Source organism: Oreochromis niloticus, linkage group LG22 (assembly GCF_001858045.2).
Source record: "Oreochromis niloticus isolate F11D_XX linkage group LG22, O_niloticus_UMD_NMBU, whole genome shotgun sequence".
Taxonomy (NCBI): Eukaryota; Metazoa; Chordata; class Actinopteri; order Cichliformes; family Cichlidae; genus Oreochromis; species Oreochromis niloticus.
In genome coordinates, this window is record NC_031985.2 from 20,736,762 (window position 1) to 20,756,161 (window position 19,400).

Below are 19,400 nucleotides of genomic sequence, written 5' to 3' on the forward strand. Positions count from 1 at the left end.
GGAGGAGCCAATGACCTCTGGTGCCATGGGTCAGACCACACCCAGCTTTCACGTCAAGGTTTATCTCTGTATTTGTCACAGATGAGATGCCATCATGTTAACAAAAGCTATCCAGAGACCGGTAGAGCCGCCTCTGTGGTAGTTCCCACAGCAGGTGTCACCAAGAACACGTGTGTCACGATGACACCCACACAGAGTCACAAGGCGAACAAACGAAACCAAGCGCATTGTCACAGCTGATAGAAACTGTTTAATGGACACTGTGCACCATCTGTGGTGATATTAGTATTGTTATGATCATAGAGGGACAACACATTGGTATACATGGGAGGAAAATACTCCCGGGACTGGGGAAGACCTTCCTTGTTTTAAACATGTTATGTTTTTCCTTGTGCTGTGCCGGGTTTGTCAGTGTTTCAGATAGCATGCTTCAGCAGTTGAAACTATGAGTTTCCACTAACTGTTGAACACCAGCAGGTTGAGCAGGAGTGACACACCTGTGGTTAAGGGATAACAACAGCTGACAGACAGCCGGCAGTCAGGGTAACTCCTTTCTGGTGAACACATGATATTTTCAGAGATTTACTGATCCCTGCACAGCTTCAGGTCATGTTGGGTCAGCAGTTTACTATGTGCTTATTTCTGTCACATTTTCCTCCCAATATAATGATGTCTTCTGTAAAGACAGGAAACAGTGGCGTCAACTGATACCTGGAATAATCCATCATCAGTAAAACATGTGTTATTTAATTTTAGTGCCTGATAGCACAGCCCAGAAGTCCTCTGGACTCTTATCAGAGGCTGGACACACAGATGGTTTTATCCTGCAATGCTCTAACTGACCTTTGAAGTTAAAGTGCTGCCACCTGCTGGTAGGACCCGGTTTAGCTTGAAGTTTAAGTTTCCCCCCTCTGGCACCAGGTGGCAGCACTTCTCTGTGCATTTCTTCCTTCTTGGCCAAAAACTCATCCTTCTGTTCCAGTTACGCAGCGATACTGATCATGAACAACCCGGTAACTGTGCTGCTGAGTGAGGAGATGCAGTGAGTCTGTAATGCAGAGGTGCCAAACATAAGGCCTGGGAGCCTGAATCGATCACAGACTCCAATCCGGCACACTGGAAGGCTTTGGAAAATGTGAAAGAGTGAATAGATTTAGAACTTTAAGCTGTATTTTCTCAGGATTTAGAGCTTTTCCTATTGATAAAGGCTCCCACCCCACTGCCATTCATACAACACTAAAGTAATTAAGCAATAAATAAACAGCTCAATGACAGAAAGGTTCCTTTATTTCCTCTATCTACTATAAAAGTGTCTATTCTCATTATTGTGGGTCTACTTTAAAAAAAATATAAGTCTGTGAATTAACAAAAACATTATGTTTTATAATTACAGGACAGTCAATGAGCTACCAGAACTTTTTCTGTAATTTTACACTTTTATCGTGTAGAGAAACTGAGCTGTATTGTTGAAATTTTTCTTTTTATCTTTCTATTTTTCTTTTCTCCCTTTTTATATTAAAAAATCTCAGGGATTCAGTGTTTCTTGTAATTATGACTTAAAATCAAAGTGTGCTGCATGTGGCCCACAACGTAAAATGATCTTGACATCCCTGCTTTAATGCATCATTCCTTTTTAAATTTCTCATTTCAGTATCTCTCAAATTTTAGAAGAATTATTAGCACATGTCAGTCATTCAGTGTGCATGTTTGAGACCACACAGTTCATAAAAATGACCCGATCAGCACTAAGACCAACAAACTTGATGCTTACACTGAAACGGACAAAATGCAAAAGTGCATTGTGGCCTTTTTTTTTGCGGTGTATGCCGAGCCAAACGTTTATTATAAGTGTGTTTATTTCCTCCTGGGCATCAAGACTGCTGTTTGCTGTTTGAGTGCGATGTGTACACACAAAGAAGTAATCATCAAACACTGGCATTGTGGGCAACCACACACTGCCCTATTCTTTATCCTGTGTGTGTGTGTGTGTTCACGCGCGTGAATGTGTGCACAAGCCTCCTTCCCATTCACAGGCTCTTTTGTGTGTATATCTGTCAGCAGTGTTGTCTGCAGGCAGGCCCTCATTGTGTTGAACCACTGCTCCTTATTGACACAGGGCCCCTGGCGCTTCATGTTCCCATGGCCTCCCAGCCACGATGGACGGAAGGCTGAAACCGGAGCTCTGAACCTGGGGAGAGTTTGTTTGCACTCCCCTTTCTCTCCCCTGGTGCTCCTGGAGCTTGTGTGTACAGGGCAGCGGCTGAATGGATGGCAGCGTAGTGGAAGTGTGTGTGTGTGTGTGTGAGTAAAGGGGATGTTTATAATGTGTGTGTGTAGCCCATGCGTGGTAGCTTGGACATGAAAATAAAGTGGAACGGCCGGTAATCATAGGGTCCACGCTGCAGGGGAACCCCACTGCCACACATTGTGTGGGCATGAAATGTGCATGCGTGTTCATGTGTGTGCATGTGGGTGTGCTTTTGGCCTTCATGATGTATCAGGCCATTGCTGTCCTCTCATAGGTCAAAGGGGGGAAAGACATTATTGGAGAAGATTATTCCCTGATCACCATTATCTCCTCCGTGACCTGCCGTGACCCTGCTCTGGACGAATCAGCTTCTCATGTGCAAAAATGTTCCCAGCAGGACAGTTTAGCACCGTGCAGCTCCTGACCTGCAGTTACACTGATGCTTCAGAACCACTTTGATGTCTTGGAGCAAATATCTTTTCTTTTCATTATGAAGTTCTTGAATGGAAAGAACTTATTGTATCTCCTGGTCGTCTTAACCTTTAAAAGCAATGAAGGATTAGATCATTTATCAAGGAAATGAAAGATATGATTTGGATTTATGTTCGTTATAGAAAACAAAGGATTCGGTGCTTCTGGAGCTTTGACACAAGATGCTAAAAGTGGAATCTGAACCTCTGTGGAACCACTCTTTTCCAGTCAGAGTACTGGAGTACCGTTTTTAGAGATGCAGGGTTTAAATTTTAATGCTTATTTTCCAACTGTTGCAGGTTTTTATGAATTTTGCACCAATCACGTTAAATAATTTAGCTGTTTTTAAAAGGATGAAACATTTATTTGATCACTTTCTTCCACGTGTCCTGAAGAGCTGGCAAACTTACAGCCATTCTTTACTTAAGTAGAAGGACAAATACTTAAAGTCAGTAAAAGTGAAAAAGTGCATACTGTGGAATGTACTCAGAGTAGGAAAGTAAAAAAGGGTCTCTAAGCCACATTTCTACCAGCTATTTTTGTGCCAATGTAATTGAACCTTAAGCTATATTAACATATATTATATATTAAGATAATATTATTATGAGTACAGTGGGATTCAGGAGGTGGGGGAACTCCAAGACTGGTTTTGGTGGTTAAGTGTGATGAAAACTGCACCAAAAACACCGTCCCCGATCATTCTGGCTCACTTTGACCCCTGAGTATAGCGCTATAACTGATGCATAAATGATATGTTTTTACCTCTTTCAGGTCTTTGTATGCAGTAATCCTGGTTTTTATGTGTTATTGTTCCCTCTGTTTGGCACGCAGTCATGTGAAATAAAGCCTTCGTTCAGATGCATTAAACCTAAAGTTTAAAACAAGCCTGTTTTGAAGATGTAAGGAGTAGAAAGTACAGATATGTGTGTGAAAATTAGGGAGGAAAAACAGAAATTCATCTGAAAAATAAATACTTAAGTTAAGTACAGATACCCGAAAATCCTATTTAGAGTAATGAAGTATGTGGCAGCATCTAGAAGGTGAAAATATCCCACAATTGTTTGGAAAAAAAAGGACAAATCTGGAAGTAAAATGTGCTAAAAAAGCACTTCATGTTTTAGAGTAGCAAAAAAAATAAAACCTTTGGTTACAGCTTGTAAATCACAGCAAATCAAGCCGACTGTTTAAAAATCTATTAATTATATTTTTTCCGCAAGTGGGAAAAAAACTCAGAACTCCATTAATTGTTCAAATTTCTGAGCTGATGGGTAGCAGTGGTGGTGGTGGTGGTGGGAAAAACTGGTTGATGAACTAAAACGTGTGCATGTGTGGGTGGAAATGCTCCATCCATCCTTCCATCCGGCTGTGTGCACAATAGAGCTCGGGGCGGCACAGTGTGTGTGTTTATGGCAGGAGGACACACACACACACACACAGTTGGTCTGGCGGGCTTTGCTGTGTGAACCTGGCAGGGGCGCACAAATAAACACACACACAGACACACACACACGTAAGGAAAGGAATTACCATGTGAAAACGAAAGGGCAATTAAGACGTGGAGAGTTTACTGGCTTGTGGTGTTGTGGCCTCTCTTCTGTCCTTTTCTTTTCAGTGGAGCTTTATTTAGGGCCACCATCTCCAAGTCAAGGCCTGCATCATTTATACACACACACACACACACACACACACACACACACACACACACACACACACACTGTGTTAGGCTGTGTTTCTGCCTGATATAACCTTGCTGCCTGAGGCTTCCCTTTCTCTGGTGCACGGGCGAGAGAAATGTGTGTTTGTGTTTTTAATCCATTATAGTTACAGATGAGTATCTCTGTTTGTGATTATGTCTGATAATCCACACACACACACACACACACACACACACACACACGCTGTCATTTCATGTTCGTACTTGCGTTTTATTTATCGAGTGACATAGTGTTTTTCTTTGATGTCATATTCTTTACTTGTGTGCGTCTTCCGGAGGGTCCGCCTGCATCTGTTCATGACTCTCTGTTTGTTTATTAGCATCTGTTGGTGTGTGTGTGTGTGGGACAGCATGTGTGTGAGAATGTGTACTCATACCGTATCATCTCAGCGTGTGTCCCAGCTCGTCTATGGTGTCAAGAAGTGACAACACGTGTGTGTGTGTTGGTGTGTGTGTGTCTAAGAGAAGGTGCTGGTTCCCACAGCTCAGATCTAATTCATCTGTAACTCAATCTCCGTGTGAGTGTCGCTCCTCCAGTGCTCTCCTCTCCCTCTGGACTGTGTGTGTGTGCGTGTGTGTGAGTGTGTGAGTGTATATACATCTGTGTGTGTGTGTGTGTGTGTGTGTGGTGGGGAAGACATTTCCCTTCAGACCCCATAGGATCAGTTTACTGTGTCAACGCCAGGAGCTTGACGGCAGCAGCAGCAGCAGTCATATTCACACACGCACACACACAAACACACAAACCCGCGCTCACATATACAAATCAGACACCCTACACCTACCATTCAGACATCTGGAAGGTTAAGGGACACTGATCATGTGTGGGTGTGTGTGTTTGTGTACATCTCTCTATTGGTGTTTCCGGGGGGCTAAGACACAATGCATGTCCTTCCAACAATTTAAGAGCAGCATGAGGATATTAAACTCACAGCAAACATAAAAGTCTTATCAGCAGACTTGCCCGCTTCTCGTGTTTCAGTATTTGATATTGACGAGCAAATCTTTTATTTTTATTCATGCATTTATTTATTTATCTATTTGAGAAAATATTGCACAGAACTGTCTTCTTTTTTTTAATCGTCTGAATGCAAAGTGACCTAACTGCCTGCTGTCTTAGAAGTCGGACACTATTTCCTACTCGCGTATCACATAGCAGCTCAGTTGGGTGTCTAAACTGGTGCTAAAAGTATCATAAATCACTGCTGACTGAAACAAGCATATCGCACATTTAGAAATGAAAGTGTGAGAGATGAACAAAAAGCATTTTAAGAGATTAATGTGATCACGCTGTTTCTCTACGTTCTTCTCTCTGAAAATGCGGAAATGGAGTATAACATTACCACCAAAGTGCAGAATTTCTCACAGGAAATTACCCGAGTGAAATGTAGGTGAGACAGGATTACAGCTCAGACAGTTTGGGGTTTCTCTGTTCTCTGTTTGCGAGGGGCTGCCAATCAGAAGAAAGCTGCCTTGAATGTGGGCGGGTCTTAAAGGTAGAGGGGCTAAAACATAAAAAAAACCCCAGAGCTTTATAAACACTCTACTGGACCCATTTTAAAATAGAGAGACAATGAATGAAACTGTCGCTCTCTTGTCACCAATACCTTTTATAAACCGACATGTGACTTTTGTTGCCAAGAGACCCGTCAGGCTGAAAGGCCTTGGGTAAATTTATGGGTATGTGCCTTAAACATGTGCTTACGCCCAACACACAACAACAACTGAGAGAGTGTAAGCTGCGCAAAGTTTCCTTTGGCCTGCTGCGTCTACAGAGGAAACAAAGTAAGGAGATGAGCAGAGAGGAAAGGAGGGAGTGAAGAAGAGTGGGATTGTGCTTCAGACAGAAAACAAATCCGAACAGATGTGAACGACTGTGGGAGTGCCGAGTGTGTGTGAGAGTTTGCGTTTGTGAGCATTGGGAGAAAAAAAAATCATAAGGGATCAGGCCAGCCAGGAGGGTGTGTGTGTGCGTCTGTGTGTGTGTGGGAGCGGCCGAGAACATGTGGGAGTGTTTGTGTGAAAACAAAAGTGTGTGTGTTTGTGTGCCATTGTTCATGCAAATGCTGGTGCCCCGAGAGTTTTCTAATGTCCAAGTGTTTATACAGTCACTGCTGTGCATTCAGCACTTTGTTATCGTATTCATGCATGTGTGTGTGCATGTGTTTGCGCGTGTGTGCATATTGTGCGCTGGCTGAATAGCGTTTGGTACACCAGGCAAAAGGAATGTGTGTGTTTGTGTGTGAGATTTCAGCCCTGAGGGTTGGGATCCTACTGTGGCTAAAGGTGCTACTGATGTCTTGTTAGCAACTCAACTGTTATTCACATGCACGCACACACACACACACACACACACACGCACACACACACTTTTTTACTTGTTACGCAAGACGATGGCTCTCGCTACCAAACACAACAAAATGCCCGCTGACACATTTACACACAGACCAGTGAACTGTGACATCAGCCATTCAGACTTTACCCCGTTGGCCTTAATTTACTTCATTTTCACCCCAGGACGTGGCAACAAGTAATCATTATTTCATCTGAAAATGTCAAAGGTCAAAGAAAGGCAAAGAATGACAACGACACAGAAGTCCTTGTTTTGCAAAGTGCATTTTCAATCATTTCTAAAGAAGCTCTGGGTAAAGAATGTGGCATCATTTAGAGTAATAATATAATAATATATATATAGTAGTATGTAGACTAATATATGCTGATTTATATAAATATATATATATACTCATAGACAAACTCCAGGTAATACCAACAGTTAACTGAATTTAGGTAAACAAAGCTTTTCTAATTACATAGCTAAGTGTTCGTTTACAAAAACACCTAACCTGTGTCTCAAACCCTAGGCTGCATCCTTCGGACGACTCGGCCTTTGCAGTCTACATGGGCCGGGTCCTTCTCCATGATTATAATGAGCTCTGGAGAAATTCACTTATATGGGACACTGATCACATGAGAGGCTAAGTCCTGAGTCTAAAAGGATTGTAGCGAGTCAATCCAGTCCAAAATAACAACGAATTGTTTTCCTTTAAAATGATGGCGTCATCTTACTGGTGATGGATACTCGAATAGGTTGCGCATGAGACTCCATTATCAGCAATATCTGGTATGAATGTGTGTGAATTAATGCATGTGACTGGACTGGGATGGACTGACGATGTAGACTAAAAGTTTTGACTGACTTGATACTGAGACAAAAACTGCAGCGACCTTAGGATTAGTAAATGTTGAGCAACAATTCACCCAGCTGGTAAGAGAAGGGTGGATGCTTTGCTTTGTTTTGTTTTGTTTTTTGCAGGAGCAGGAGGAGAAGAGAGACTGGAGGGGGAGACTGTAGCTTAACATGAAAGTGTGGAGCTGCAGACTTAACCCTTTGGTTGCTAATTTTGAGTTACTGATGTTTGCATTGAGAAAACTGTGTTTTATTAGCTGTGTTTTGATTAAGGTATCACATTATATTGTTGGGAATGCCAAATGCTACAGTGGAGAAAACGTTTGATTTCACTCATGACTGGAATATGTTACTATTAACCATAGCAGGCCACTGTAAAAAGTCAATTAAATTTTATAGAGGAAAATAGCCAAAACTTTAACAATATCTGTGAATAACAGGGGAACGGTAGACTTGTCACATTCAAAATAGAGATATGTAATAACAAACATTGGGCCACGTGATTTAGGTTCTCCCTTGAAATAGTCAATAATTTAAAAAGCAGAATAGACCCGACAGAGACATGTGATAGGATGTGGTACTGCAAAAGAACAAGAGCAAAGTCAAGAAAGAAAAATCCATTGTGCTTAACTCTGATAAATTCTAATTAAAATGTACCATTACACTCAGAGGATCAATATGAAATCAAACATATGCAAATTCTGTATGAAGCACATGACTGATAACTGTTCTGTCCTGAGCTTTTGTTTTCTATAGCACCCGCTTGACCACACCACCAGTTTTCACGCCTAAAGGAAGGTAATTGCGAATATTCGAGGGAGGAATATCACCAAAAGTGGGAAAGGTAAGCCCCCGATGGGGGTGATAACTCCATAAATTTCACTTATGGTCAAATTCTTAAAATTTTGACAACAAACATAAAATTTTCCAAAACTTAGAGACAGAAATGAGTTCTGGATAAACATAATTTGGCAAACCACATAAGGATGGAGCGTTGGAATAACACAATAAACAGGACTGTCGGAACAGTTAGTGTTAAAGTCACCTTTGACAGTCCAGACTGGGATGGCGTTGGACATCCTCGGATGGGAACAGGGTCTGTGTGACCAAGGTGTGGTTTGGCTTGTTGTATGTATATTTCAAAGTGATACAGCTCTGGATGGCCCAGTTACCAGGGCATGGAAGGATGACAGACTTTATTAAATGAGCTGAAGGAATTTTCTGGGATTGAAGATCATCTGGGTAAGTGGTTGACTAAAGCATGCATAAAATAAAAGCTATCGTTTTGTTATTGAATGTTAATTGATTGATAATTAGCCACATTCACAGCTGTATTGACTTACTGTGGATGCAGTCTACTTCATGTTTAAGGACTCTAATTAACAGATTGAAAACTTTGACATTAAGGGAAGAAAATGCAGTGCCACACTATCAGATCCCAGTGATGGTTGGGCTCAGTGATGAATCAGGTGAGCTGGATTCATGGCTGAATCAAGACATAAATTCCCCTGCTGTGGTTAGTGAGGGAAAAAACAGTGGGGAAAAAACGGCATTACAAATGTGAAGTTTATATTAATACAGGTTTTGTTTCTAGGCAGTTCTGCGGATGCAGGCTTTGGGCGGAGCCAGGAGTTTAACAGGTTTAACATGATAATTAAACTGATTTCATTCCCTAACACAGGATGACAAGGCTGGAGCAACGATACTCGAGAGAAGAATTTCTGATGTTTTCTGAGATATGATGTCACTAACCTTTTCTTTTAATTTCTAGCTCCGATGAATTGACACATGGGAGTTTGTCAAAAAGGGGGAAGTCGAGTTTTAACATCAAACAATGGTTTTAGGAACATTTTTATGACTTTAATTGTGTGTTTAATAATTTAGGTATGGTCAAACTTAAGATTACAATGACCCAAAAGTTCCCAGACTTTTTTTAGAGAACCAGTGAGAAGCATAAATCATCATTTTCATGTTTAAGCGTTAATGATTGTGCTCATAATGAGTTGGCACTCAGTCTTTAAAAGGTCATAAGCTTCGTTCGGCGTGACTGTCCGGACTGATAAATTGTAGGAAATGACTTTGAGTGCAGAGGGGTAAATGCAAACATGCTTACACACATAGATTATGATTAGAATAAGTCCCTGGGTCAGAGAGTCCTGAACATGATATTCTAAACCAACTTTGGATCACTAGAGGATCAATGGATAACAACATTAGATTATCAAGGCTAGGCAGAGAGGTGTTTTGCTTTTCTGCCTTACAGAGAAAGGAAGAGACACCAGACGAGGTCACGGAGATACGAGGATCCTTCGCAGCAGAGAGAGACACAGAGACTGCCAAGACAGCAACTGGGGTCAAGTGTCATGCCGTTTGGGCTCCAGCTAGTCACCTCGAGAGGATGGATCCCAGAAGCACAGCAATAACCATGAAGCGGTTGGCGGAAATACAGGAACACCAGAAGAAGGAGGTTCGAGAGGCTCTTGGTAAAAAGGGGGGACACAGCTGTGACCCCAGAATACACAGATCTTTGTTTGAAATAGGGGCAGAATAATCCCCTGGTCTGTGCAACAACTGAAGGGTGGTCTAACCCCTGAGGTCAAAGAAAGAAGAGGAGCAGGGAATCACCCGACTGGAAGATACTGGTAGCTGCAGGAATAAAATAAAGATTAAGAGCTCCTCGGACAGAGGTTCTAGTCTGAGTACGTTTGAAAGGTACAAGGTAGCACCAAGATGAGGTGGGGAAAACGGGAGCACCAAAATAAAGCTGTGGGAGAACTGGAGAGTGATGGGAGTGTCATCTGTAACTACTGTTGTTGTTGTAATCATAGTTTTTCTTGCATCTGAACTGCGCAAACACAGAGGTCATCCCACATATGGACCACCCGTTAAAGGGGGACAGAGGGCCTTAGGGATAAGAAGAAATGGACCCTGCAACACTGGATTATAAGATGTAAGTGATCTCTTTAAAAAGACATCAAAGGGGGAATTGTGAGATTATTATATTATCTTCTGCCACGTTATACCCCTAATTAAAGATTGTGTAATCATTATGTAGTTTTAGTTTGCATTATTCTCCTGACTTAGAAGAAGGTGATAACTATTAAGTTATCACCAAAGCAGGAGATGAAGCATCGCCAAATATGTTTCCTACCATATTTGAAGCATATCTTCCCTTTGGCTTCACCTGCACAAGTGCCAAGATAGGTCTCCCCTACAGAATTAGTTTCCCTGCGTCGGGAGCAGCGCTGGGCTCTCCAAGTCACGGACAAACAGTATCCCACATTCTTGATTTTTAGTTCACAAACACTTCTTGTAATGACTAACTACTCCTGACATTTTGGAGATGTTAGCTCTTTATGCAGTGAAGTTACAGTGGGAACATTTTTCTTGTAAAACAAAGAGGGCCCAGCAAAAAAAGTTAGGGAACCACTGCATTATAGAAGAAGACAGACGGCAGGGAGTCAGAAAGGGGGGATGAAAGTGCAGGTGTGAACAACAACAATAACTGGGCTGTATTGAGGTGTACAGATCACATGACCATCAAAAGAGCAGTGTAGGAATGAGAGAAGATTAACAGGGAGCAGACAAAGAGGTTTCTGGACACAAACTGGGAGAGGTGGCACGCTCAGCTGATCAGTAGAATACCACACTAGACTTTCCTCCAGGAGGGTTGAGGACCCTGTTGTGGGAGCGAGGCTTGGGTCGCAGGTGGGGCTCGTAGTTCTTCTGGGAAGTGTCATCAGGAAATGAGGAAGGAATGGGTTCAGGCTCCGAGGGTGCCGAGAGTGCAGCGGCACCGGCAGCGGTTGGCTCTTCCTTGGCTGGTGCATCGACTGGGGGTGCTGTTTCTTCTTTCGCCACAGTCTGGCTGGCTTTGGCTTCGGGAGCTTGAGGAACTGATACAAACACGCTGACATGTGATGTCACATTGGAAACAGCCATTGTGACCTCACCCCCTGGTTATGTTGATTTTTTGGACCCAGAAGTGATGATAATTAGACGAGAGCATGGAGTACCAAATTATCATCTAAATCCAGAAAGCTTGAGTTCATTTAAGACACCACAAGCCCTGCCATTTTCAAGTCCAGTAACAGAGGAGGGTTAAATCGCAGTGAAACTAATAAGTGTAAAAAAAATTGCACCAATTTATTGAGACTATCACATATTTTTGTTTGCATGGAGCTATATGCAGTTAAGCAGACTCAAAATGCCTTTTTCTCTCTCATTAACTGAAGAGTCAAGACCGATTAAAAGTTTAGGTTGCAAAACTAAAATTCAAAAGACAGCACAATATGATTAAATCTGATCTGTCTGAACAGCAAGGCTTAACAGACGTAGTTTAATAGTACAATGAAAAAAGTTATACACAAAGAACATGTTCAGTACCCACCTGGTGATTCAGGTTCAGGTCCCACACTTAGATTGTCCTGTATTTAAAACAAAAAAGGTAAAGATAAGGAAAAAAATAAAACGCACAGGTGTTCTTGTTTTACTGCATACACTTAAAATGGAAATTAATAATGTTAATAAAGGTAAATCCACTCAGTCTGCAAAAAGAAAGAAAGAAATCAACACAAAGACAGTGACCTGCAAGCGCAAACTCATCATTTCTTTTTAATGTCAGCTTGTCTTTTAAAACCTCTCTAGATGGTGTGTTTATTGAAATGACAGATGAGTAAATGGCCATAAACATGCATATCAAATGGACATGAGAACAAGACAAGAAAGTGAAATTATTATACATTATTGTGTAAATTTCTTTAGTTTTAAAGGTCATGGTGGTTATATTTGCCACATGTTTTGTTTACTTTTGCAAATAATCTGAATGACCCTCAGTACCTACAACTGACAGGTTACCAATATCAGGACCTTTGTTGAGTCATTAAACAATGAGCTAAAGCTAGAGGCGACTTCAGGCTTTCGTGCTGACTTAAACACACCTTTGCTGATTAGTAATCACAGACATCTACAATAACAGGCTGACATGTCAAATATCCTTTGGCAAGGTACTAACCCCATGTTGCTCTCCGATGCATCCATCAGTGTGAATGTGTATGAATGTTAGACAGTGAGCACTTAACAACTTAGAAAAAAACGTGCTTGTGTGATTGGGTGAATGAATTAGTTGTATAAAGCGATTTGAGTGCTCAGATAGAGCAGAAAATCGCTACATAAGAACCAGTCCATTTACCATTTACATCAGCCAGGTTTGCAGTCACTAGCTATGCAAATGAGCGATCACCTCTGAGGTTACTATACCACCGGCCTCACTGGAAGCACAGACAGATGGGGGTTAGGGTGGGGCTTAGTTAGTGTCTGTTTATTAGAGATTATTATTGAAGTGCTGCCTGTCGCAAAGCTATGTATTCCTCACTGAAGAGTCCTTTTTTTGCACAGGCTTTGAATAAAAATCAAAGTCAAAAAGTGAAAGGAAGGTAACGTTACAGCCTACCTTTGGCTTATTTGGGTGGCTTCGGCTTGGACTTTGTGCAGGTGCAGTGACTGCAGGCCCAAGTATGTTGCTGGTTGGTCTACCTGGAGGTATGGGTCTCTGTGGTTGAGCAGCAGGCTCAGGTTCACCAAATATTCCACTACTCTTTCCACCTACAAAAGATTAACCAACATACCTTATAGTGACACGATCTTCTAAAATAATACAGCAATGGTAAAAAAATAAAATGTAATCTCTGTGTCCATTTCATAAAGTGTCACTCTACCAGACGTAGCACATACGCAATTTAATATCACGCACTGTGTGCACTTGCTAAATGGCAAGAATGTTCTGTCCATTTCAGAGAAAAATATTTATGACTATCAGGGCAATCAAGTACCATGAACTGTAAATAAACTCAGCTATACCAGAGTAATATGTGCAGGCACAGTGAACAGCCTACATGTTTACAGTGGAAATATAACATTGTAGTAATAGTTTTCACATTCTGAACATGGATTTGCAGAGAGAGACAAGCTAAAGCATCAGCCGCCGGCAGGTTAATCTCACCTGGAGGACTGGAGCGTCTTGGTGCACTCTGGGGTTCCTACAGCTGATGATCTTAACTATTTTCATAGAGAAACACCTTATAAAAAGCCTTATAATTTATCTTATACCTTGGATTCTTACAAGTATGGTGTGTATTGTCAACATAAGAATGTACCGCATTAGGATTTAATACCACATTTGACCTCTGACCTTTCTATTTGACTTCTCATCTAGACTATAGTGAGGGTAAAAAAAATCCTAATGTTATTTAGAGCTATGTTCCTTACTGCCATTGTTTGTTTTGGCAACATTAAGGAGATTATATACCAATATATGTGGATTCTACATATCACATTATAGTTTACATACAAATATCCTGTCATTGTGTATCAATGTGAGGTCAGAGGTCAAATTTACAAATGAATACCTGTTATCTGTGACCTACTCCTACATAAGGTTTGTGTAATCAGAGTAAAACATCTGCCATATACAATAGTTGCTACTAAAATGTTTGATTTTGAATAGAATGACAAACACACGTGTTCAGTCTAGGCTGAAAATGTAGACATTTGTGTGACAATGAAACATGCAATATTCACAATATAATCTTTTTAGGATTTTATTAATTTAATAACATTAATAAAATTAATAAAAACTCATCTAACTGGGCACTCTAAATTAATAAACTCAATTTAGAGTGTCCAATAAGATAAGTTTTGTATTAGTTGACAAAAAACAAAACCCCAATAATCTGACAATTCCCTCTGAGCAAGCACTCGGCGACAGTGGGGAGGAAAAACTTTCTTTTAAAAGAAAGAAACCTCCGGCAGAACCAGGCTCAGTGAGGGACGGCCATCTGCCTCGGCCGGTCCTGGAGTTTTTAAAATGACTTGTTAGCCAATTTAAAGAGTTTGATGTCAACTAATACACTTAAACTGTCCAAATAATTTTAAACAAATATTTACAGGAAATCCTGATGGATTGCTTACAGAACATTCATTTTGTTTTGTCTGTGTGCAACCCCCGTAGCTCAAACCTCAAAGGAAAAGAAGCTTCTGATGAAACGTTGACTTTCCAATATAGTTACGGCATGCTCTTTGAAGACCTTAATAATGAGCTCATCAATGTATCTGTGGTCTAATGACATGAATGTCAGAATTACATCTGGGTCTTTCCATTTCTCTATGAGAGACTTGTAGACCATGTTAGCGAGGAATGGTACATGTTCGGCAGGGATTTGAATTCTTTTGATTCGAGGCCAGACTTTACTGAACAGCCGTTCGGTGATGGCATCGACTTTTTCAGATGAGCAGGGTGAGTCGGCCTTTTCGACGACATGCTTCACCAAGCCCTCAATACAGATTTCCAGAGAAGATCTGTATTTTTGAACCTCTTCAGCCGCACTAAGGGCTGGATTCTCCATCGACTCGATCAAGTACTTTTTAATTATCTGGATCATCAAGTTTTGCAATACCGGGTCCTTTTCATTCAGTAACATTATCAAATGTTTGTCTTCACAGAATGTTTTGTTGCGGAGCTCTTGGTAAATGGCCTCATCGAGACCTTTTAATTTCTTTTTATCTATATACAGATCTTTGATGCGGTCATCAGACACCACGTTGTCAAAGAGTCACTTGTGGAGTTTAACTGAAGGTTTGTAGTGGGACGTTTTTGCAGCATGTGAGAGCACATCATGAATAAGTGTGCTGACACCCTCTTTAATGTCAGCATCATGAGATCTGAAACTTACACCAGATTGTGATTTTTCATCCGGTAATGGAAATATATTATCTTCAAACTCCTGTAAAGGTGTTTGGGAGATTTTTTTAGTTTCTGGTGTTTGGTCTCCATCGTCTTGAGTTTTTCTACACCATGCAAATAGCCTTGTTAGTAGGTTTCGTTTCTTTCAGAAGAGGTGATCTTTGAATATAGCAATGACCTTTTCTTGGTACGGCTGAGCTACTGCTAGCAAAATAATGACAAAATCAGGTGGAATACCCAGCTTTGTAATGTCTTTGAAAATGGCTTTTTGATGAAGAAATGAAGGAAAACTGCTGCATGGTCTGATATAACTATATTACCAATTGAGCTAAATGTTACTGATAGCAAAATAAGGTTTGGGACAAAGAAGTAGTCAATTCTTGTATAACAAGTATGTACTTTAGAGAAAAAGGTAAATTCCTTATTTGCAGGATGCTGTGCCCTCCACACATCCACATAATCCAGTTCCCTACATAAGGTAACGAGGGTCTTGGCTTGAGGTGAAAGAGATGGTTTACCCTGAGGAGATTTATCCAAAATTGGATTAAAATGACAGTTAAAGTCCCCTCCAATGAATGAGTTTTTAACATTTAAGTCCACAAATTTTGTGAAGGCTGTAATCAAAAAGTCTCCCGGGTGACCAGGGGGACAGTAAATATTCATAATGGCAATTTCCTCTCCGTATAAAACACCTTTCACTATAACAAAACGGCCCTCAGTATCCCTTACACAATCAAGAGGTGTGAATGGTAGATTAGATCCTGATCATTTTAAATAAAGGATACTTTGATATACATTCTACTGTAAGGTTGAAAATGTATTTTCTTCACCCTAAAATATCTTTTGAAATGTATTTTGATTTGAAACAAATATATTTTCAATTTCAAAAATATGTATTTTTTTGAGCACCACAAATACAACATATATTTACCATATATTTGAAATGTATTTTGGGCAGGAAAAATGTATTTTTTACCGTATGGGTAACGTGATGTCGATTCATTAAAGTCCTGAATCGATTTTTAAATACAAATTTATTTTGCCCGAAACGCCAGAATCGCAGGTTAAACCTCACAAAATTTCAACAACCACCAAACAGCTAAAACAGTAAATGAGAGGAGGTACTGGGATCTGCACAAAGACGTAAACACAAAGCGCGGACCCGCCGACAGATCAGAATCAGTGAGATGTCGCCTTTCGGAGCTGAAAGCCGACAGCTCACTGATTCTGATGTTTCGGTGGGTCCACGCTTTGTGTTTACGTCCCATTTGCTCTAGATTCTGAAGCTGGAGGTTTTATTTCTTTCCAAACAATACTGACTGAACCAGCAGCAAAACAAGATCCAAACTATGCTTCACATTTCGCTTCACATCAACATCGTCATGAGTTCTCTAGTCTACCGTTGTTTGCAGCGCTGTTGGGCGCTGTTTTTCCCCCCTTTTACTTACTTCCGACAAGAAAGTCTCATTTCTGCTGTTCAATAGGCTACTAAACAAATTTAAACTTTAAATGTAAAAATTTAAATTATGCAAAATTACAAAATGCATAGTTTGCTGATGGGTGATAAGTCATATATAAAATGAAAAAACATGGCATAAAACATAATGTTCTTAGTGCCTTGAAACTGTCATTATTACTCATTGAACTGGGTTTACATTCAGCAACTTCAATTTTCCTTTATAAAACACTAAAAATAAAAATGATTGTAAAAAATATGAAAAAACCCATAATGTCAGTTTTCTGTATGACTCCTTAGCACTCGCTCACTCTCTCTTAGCCTTCGTCTTCCCGGGCTGCTGTGACGCAGTGCTTCGGATTACCGTAACGACTCTAGCTATTTCCCAATTCATAGGGGCCGGCCGGGTCCTTCGAAGAGCGAAAAGGCCGGAAGTGCGAGGTTGTGAAATTGAATGGTCTAGCCTTCAGAAATGCGTCACCAACTGTCTCGGTGGAGTTTAATAAACTCAGCCGTCTGCTCCTTGCTATCTAAAATATAACAGGAGACTGGAGTAAATTCTCAACCATCTCACACTTCTGTTTAATCAGTTTTCTGTTTGATGTTTATTGAGCTGCGTGAAAACCCCAGAGGAAACCACCTGAGGGATTAATAAAGTTTTATTTAATCTAATTTAATGTAATCTAATAACTTTTATCTCAGCCAAACTGATTTAATCAGGAACAAATGAAACACTGAAAAAAGCCAAACAATAACATTTGTAAGTTGAGTGACTTATATATCATGTTTAACCTCAGTAGCGAAAGACCGCAGGGGTTTGAAAACGATGTGCCGGGAGTCCGCTGCTCTCGCCGGCTCTAGTAACCCTTGAACCCACGGCTAGCTATCAATCTGGTGGGTAACAGACGTCTTCGAAAATGTCGGAGCACTTTTGCAAATATGTGTTGTCTTGATAAACCGAGCAGATATTTGAAGTTTACACAGCTACATTCTCGCCTGTTAAAAGTTTATTTTGTGACCCAGAAAGAGTAATAAGAGTAATATTAAAACTAAGCAGCTGCCGCCATTGTTAGAAACAGGAAGTGGCTGGGCCACGCTATGAATTCTGGGATATGGTGGGCCACGAAGGATACACCCGACCCATCCTTCAAATTCGGGGAAATGAAGGACGCATTTGTCGGCTGCGTTTGGAGCAGCCTACGAATTGGGACAGCCTTCGTTGCCTGGCTGTGGGTAATCGGTCTACAAATGCGGCGTCTGAAGGATGTGGCCTAGGTTTTGGGACACAGCTCTAATCAGCCAATCACATTGGAGCATGCAGACATAGTCAAGATCATTTAAGTTCAGACTAAGCATCACAAGGTTGAAATGTGATTTAAGTGACTGCAACAGCTTACAAGATATGGTGTGCAAGATAACACACCATGTCGCTAAGCTCAAGACATCTTGAACATGTCAGTGAGTTCACTGTACTTAAATCAATGGAGCTGTTCCACCACCTTTGGGATGTGGTGGAACGGGAGGCTCATATCATCTGCAGCAGCTCTGTGCTATCATACCATTCAATAGTCATCAGTAAACTCACTGTCCTACCAGCTCTGTTTCTTATCATTTTAAGGTATAATAGATTAACATGTTTATTGCACTCAAAGAAACACACCCAAGAGTATTAACTGCCACCTCTGGCAGTTTTAAATGCTTTTACACAGCATATTTGTGTTCAGGCAAAATGACTTCCCTGCGCTCTGTATACAACTTTGGCACAACAGCCTACATCCTGAGATTTACACAGTCTTGAGCTACTTGTAATTATATCCGGTGACAAAGGCGACAGTGCTGCAGCAGCCAACAATGACAAGAGCCAAGATGTCTGCTTGATTGGTTTTTGAAAGACCCACTGAAGAGAATGCTGTCCAGCCTTATTGGCTCCCAATCGTGGGTGTAGGTGTTGTGCAAATGAGTGTGTGTGTGTGTGTGTGTGTACTAGTCACTAGCTTGGTATCCCCTGGGTAACCAAACCCTACATTGAGGCCGATGTTATCCTGCATGGCATTGCTTCCTGCTGCAGTTGTTCTGTATAATATAGCAAACACTTTTTCAAATATTGAATAGAACAATCAAAGACAAGCCAACAGCATGCACGCATGGGGCTGAAACACACACACACACTAACACAATGGAAGCATGAGTAAACAACAATATGATGGCGTGCTCACGCCCCGTTCATGAGACTGAGAGCTTTCTCACTCTGAAAAAAACAGAACACACATCATGAACACATATGACTGAAGTTTCTTCTGTGTCTTTTAGAAATGAAGAAATTCAGATTTAAGGACTCTTATGGAGAGAGTTAAAAGGCTTATCAGCCAAAAAAAACCCCCCACTTCCCAATGATCTGTAATACTCAGTTATCAGAGGGTTATCACAGTGGCATCTATTTGAATTTTCATCACAGCAATCATGAGGTAAACAGCATAAATACAGAGTTCACGTTACAAATAAGTCCAATAGGAATGCGTCAGTTACATAAATATAGCTAACCAGTCTAGTTTCCTACTAGAAAGAGTTTTATTGCAGGAAAAG

The 19,400-nt window shown here is 40.8% G+C and overlaps 1 protein-coding gene across 1 annotated transcript; it reads right to left on the reverse strand.

The window, feature by feature from the left end:
• Positions 1-11,167: 11,167 nt before the first annotated feature.
• Positions 11,168-15,023, reverse strand: LOC100707885 (jupiter microtubule associated homolog 2-like). Its single transcript, XM_003444168.5, has 5 exons — positions 14,688-15,023; positions 13,622-13,658; positions 13,073-13,224; positions 12,011-12,047; positions 11,168-11,516 (listed from the first exon to the last, which is right to left on the reverse strand). The coding sequence occupies exons 1-5, from the start codon at positions 15,021-15,023 to the stop codon at positions 11,254-11,256; spliced, it is 825 nt and encodes a 274-aa protein (XP_003444216.1). The 3' UTR covers positions 11,168-11,253.
• Between the last annotated feature and the right edge of the window lie 4,377 nt (positions 15,024-19,400).

What these genes read in the sequence shown, in the direction of transcription:
- LOC100707885 (XM_003444168.5), bottom strand. Translation starts at nt 15,023, where the DNA reads ATGGAGAATCCAGCCCTTAGTGCGGCTGAAGAGGTTCAAAAATACAGA. An exon ending in AAGACGCTCCAGTCCTCCAG is followed by an intron (nt 13,225 to 13,621) that starts GTGAGATTAACC and finishes AATCTTTTGTAG; the next exon opens with GTGGAAAGAGTAGTGGAATA. An exon ending in ACCTGAACCTGAATCACCAG is followed by an intron (nt 11,517 to 12,010) that starts GTGGGTACTGAA and finishes TGTTTGTATCAG; the next exon opens with TTCCTCAAGCTCCCGAAGCC.